The 4,614-nt window shown below is 31.2% G+C and overlaps 1 protein-coding gene across 1 annotated transcript in view; it reads left to right on the plus strand.

Moving 5' to 3' along the window:
- LOC111714817 (protein unc-80 homolog) overlaps positions 1-3,690 on the plus strand; it is a 28,902-nt gene extending 25,212 nt beyond the window's left edge. The window contains exons 28-29 of the mRNA XM_023490020.1: positions 1,129-1,172; positions 3,558-3,690. Coding sequence (XP_023345788.1) covers positions 1,129-1,172; positions 3,558-3,690 — 177 coding nt within the window. The remainder of the gene's footprint in view (positions 1-1,128; positions 1,173-3,557) is intronic.
- Positions 3,691-4,614: the final 924 nt, after the last annotated feature.

Raw genomic sequence — 4,614 nt, forward strand, 5'->3', positions numbered from 1 at the left:
AATACAGAAACCTATCCTTAACTCCCCTTTATCTTATAGCAAATATTTTTCCTCACATTTTTAAAGCGCAAAGCTAGAAAATGACCGCCATTTGTTACCAGTAAAAACTTGAAGAAAGAATAAGGTCCGAGTAATTGTTTAAAAAAACGATTATTCATTGAAAGAGCCACGTTAATACAAAATTCATAAATATTATCATCAAGCCCTGTTGCTGCTGAAATCAGATGCTTACACTGTTAAAACTTAACCACCATACAAAAAAATGTGTTTGAAAAATTACTAATTTTTTATTCGAAATTACCCGGGATTCTTGTAACACTAAGATGATATTTCTAAACTTACAAATACCCTTATATACATGGGCTGGGCGAATACAGAAATTTTTTAAAAGGGGGAAACCTTTTTTGAAAATCAGTTTCTGCGTTTCTAAGGAGGGGTTTAGCCCCCCCTGTATGCGCCCCTTCCAATATACAGATTACCCACAAAGGATGAGACTTGAAAGACCACTGTACAGAGTTTTTACTGTCTGTTTTCTTGTATTCATACTACGGGAAGCCGTAGTACATTTGAATTTCCGAGCCGGGTCAACCTTTCAGGTCCAGTTTGTACTGTACAGGATAGGACCAGCCGGTGCAACAAGGTTGACGCGGTCAGACTTTATGCTTCATGTAGGTTGAATTTACTTTTAATTAAGGGGTAGATTTGCGTGATTCATACTTATTTTGTGGACAAATCATAAAATATGCTGTTTGAAGACGACATTCAATGAAGATGACTTAATTTAGACTTTAGATCATTATATTTGAAGTATTCTTTACGGTCCCATTTTTTGTGAGTAACTATATATCTGTTTTGTATTCAACTCTTGTATTCTCTTAAAGCAAACTTTTCCCCCTCCATCCAATAAACAAGAAATTCCCCCACAAGGAATTCAGAACTTTCCCTCAGGCCGTTCTCAGCTATATCAATGCTTTATATGGAACTCAATTTCGTTTTCTTAATTTTATAATCTTCATGTGAGTGTGACAAAGTACTATAATATAGAAGATAGAACATAAAATCAAATATGATGAGATTTGTACGCTAGAAGTCTCCTTTAACTCTCTTTATTGTGGTCTTATGTTTCAGGAGTTACAGAGCATTGATGTGTTGCACAAGTTCAACTGGATTAGGTATATCAAAATATCTCCCTTCTATTCCTTGCTCCCTGATCAAAATGTTAATCTATTTAAATAATATTAATATCATCATATTTAAACATATATAGACAATGAAATTATACGGTGAAAACCATAAAGCTATGCAATAGGACTATCACTGATATAGTTTTACAAATATTATTGCTTCAAGGTCTTCTGTTATTCTAAAGATGTTTACATCTTTAGGGGTATATCACCCTAAAATAAACTTCCGGTGTGAACTGCAGCGATCTGAATTCTGACCGAAGAAATAGAGGGGTTTAGTGGAGAATAATATATGTATATAAATACCAATTTAAAAATATCTACATTTACAATTCAACTGTTGAAAACTAAAGATTTCACGAGTTCTCACATAGAAAGAGACTGGTTTAATATTTTCCAACTATTCTTAAGTTAAAACATTTAAACATTTTATACGTTTTATTTTCCAAGAGAAACTCTTTTATCTGCACTCTGCATGACTGGAACATTTTTTACAATGGTTTTAGGAAAATTAAAAATAATGGTTTTAAATCTACATTTTACACCGTTTATAAACGTTGTAGTGGCTGAACCGATTTTTGATTTAAAAACTGTGATCAAAATGTACGATGATGCTATGTTAAGGGCTTGATAGAACAACAAGGTTGGCAACTAAGTTTTCCCTTTAAAAGTTGTCCCACCACCAGCTCAACTTCAAATATTCAAACCAAGCTCAACCACATAGCTCAACTTTAAATATTTATACCAAGCTCAACCACATAGCTCAACTTTAAATATTCAAACCAAGAGAAGAACATTTCCATATGATCGGACATACAATATTGCCATGAGCGGTTATTTATACAGATAAGACGAGTAGAAAATTGACCTAAAATATTTTGCTTTCACGGTGGACTAATCCAGGATTAGGCCGGGTACTTAAAAAGTCTGAACGCGCCATGGGAGTTGTCATAGTTAGCCCTTCGACGGGGGGCTATGCCAAGAAAATTGACCCCTGTCATATGTTAGTCTGGTTAGGGCGACGTACTGTACATAATATGGTCATAGGATCGGGTCAGTACACACTGTTATCTGGCAGGCCAGTACAAACTCGGCAGGTCCTGTTCGAATTTAAATTTACTACGGTCTAAAGTGTTTTAGATAAATAATTTCTGACTGTCAACTATCATTGGTTTCAGAAGTAGTGTGGATTTATTTTTTAATTGAATAGGTCACAAATCCGCAAATTTTATTAAATGACTTTCGATTGGTATCAGAAGCCTAATCCCTGAACCTCATTAGAGAATCTTTTTTCCCTCTTTATCTTCTTGAAGATGGAATTTCTCTTCCATAAAGCTCACATTGTTGTGTATGCTATCAAGGAATATGTATATTTATATGCAAGGAACCAGTTTATTATGTTTTGTATACAATTTTATTCATAAAATACATTTATTCCATGAATGAGCATCAAGCATGAATTGTATAAATTTTGAATGAAAATTTACGACTGTTTTAAATGGAAAACCCCCGAGGGATTCAATGATAAACCCGAGGGCGGAGAGTAAATGATACATTTTTGAATTATCAGCCTTGACCTGACCTGATCATGTCATTTTCTTCTAGTATCCACTAATTTTATCTTTTAATTGTTGCTTTAAAGGGGCCCATTTTCTCTTCGAACAAATTAAAAAAATTGACAATTCATCTGTTATTTTTTGTAAATTTTTTTAATTCTTTGTAACTATGTAAAGTAACTTTAGTGATCAAATTATAGACCTATTCTCAAATTAGAATTTTGCCCCGATCGGTTTAGAAGTCTTGACGTTTATTGAAAACAAACCAACACCCAGACAAAATATATAATGAATTATACTTTAATAAATAATTTCAATTGATTTTGAAATTTTATGATGTTTTCACAATCTCCAAATCATCCGGAATATTTTTATTGGAGTTTTTTGGATTTTCCAAAAACCGCCGGAGATTAAAAAATAAATCAACAAATAAAGTAGATTAGAACAAAATTCGGTGGTAGGCGATTATATCAATACAATGAAGACGACTTTCAAGTTCAATTTTGATTTTTATCAAGCTTTTAAAAAAGCTTCTCTTAATTTCCTGTAAACTTGTAATTCTAAAAAAGCATGTTATCAATTAAAACTTAAATAAAAAGATTGTCTTCATTATATTGATATTATCGCCTGCCACCGAAATTAATGAATTAATATGAGAATAATATGCATATTAATTGATAAAGACAAGAGTTTTATCACAATAATATTAATTGTATCAATGTGAAATAGGATATTTTTGCTTTTACTTAGCAGTTCTGATTTCTTTATCTAGGATATATTATATAGATAAAATATAAATATATATTTATATATTTAGATTGATATCCCGGATGTTTGAGGCAATGGCTGGGAACTTTGCCCGCCCTGAAGATATCCAACTCTTCATCAATGTTATAAATGGTTCCCTAGCACTACACCCTGAGGAAGCATGCATACTTAGGAATATATAATATAATAATCAATACCATACCATCCTATACACAATATTCTATTCAAGAACAAAATGTTCATAGTTTTTAACAAAATGTTCTTAAGTTTGTACGCAATTTACGTAAGTTTAAAAAAATTGTTCATGATTTCTAAGAAAATGTTTATATTTTTAACCAAATGTTTATAGTTCCTAACAAAATGTTTAAAGTTTGTACACAATGTACGTAAGTTTAAGTAAATCGGTTGGTTTTCCTTCTTACAGTAAACTGGGGTTAACCTTCACTATTTCCCAGAGGAAACATATCTTGACATTCAGAGTTAATGCAACTTTTTATTCTTAAACTTTAGTTTTATTCTAGAACTTATTCTTTAGTCCAGAAGTTTTTCTTTACTCTTGAACTTTTTAATTCAAGAACCAATTGTATTCCAGAACAAATTGTATTCCAGAAAAAGTTGGATTCCAGAATTCGTTTTTATTCCAAAAAAAGTTGTGTTCGAGAAATAGTAATTTTTTTCAAGAAAACGTTTTATTCCAGAACTTGCTCCTCATCCCTGAACTTGTTTTCATTGAAAGGTTTTTTAAGTTATACTTTTTTCTTTGTTTAGGGCCATCTTGTTCTCCTTTTATTTTCTTATTCAAATTGACAATTAACAATTTTAAGAGAGAAAAACTAGGATATCTTTAGCATTTTTAATCAAGGAAAGGTTTCAAGGGTATCGTTGTAAATCAATATTTCTAAAGTTTTATCTAGAATTTTATACATGTTCAATTTCCTACTTTGAATTGTAAATGTCGAGGAGAACCTGATTTTTATATTCCTGTTTTGGACAGATATTCAAGTGAGGGGTTCCAAACCTTTATTAATACAATAACTTATAAATGTACTTTTAATAAACATTTACTTATAATAAACAATTACTTATATATATAAAATTGTCAATTT

The sequence above is a fragment of the Eurytemora carolleeae genome, unplaced genomic scaffold (genome assembly GCF_000591075.1).
Source record: "Eurytemora carolleeae unplaced genomic scaffold, Eaff_2.0 scaffold1649, whole genome shotgun sequence".
NCBI classification, from domain to species: Eukaryota; Metazoa; Arthropoda; class Copepoda; order Calanoida; family Temoridae; genus Eurytemora; species Eurytemora carolleeae.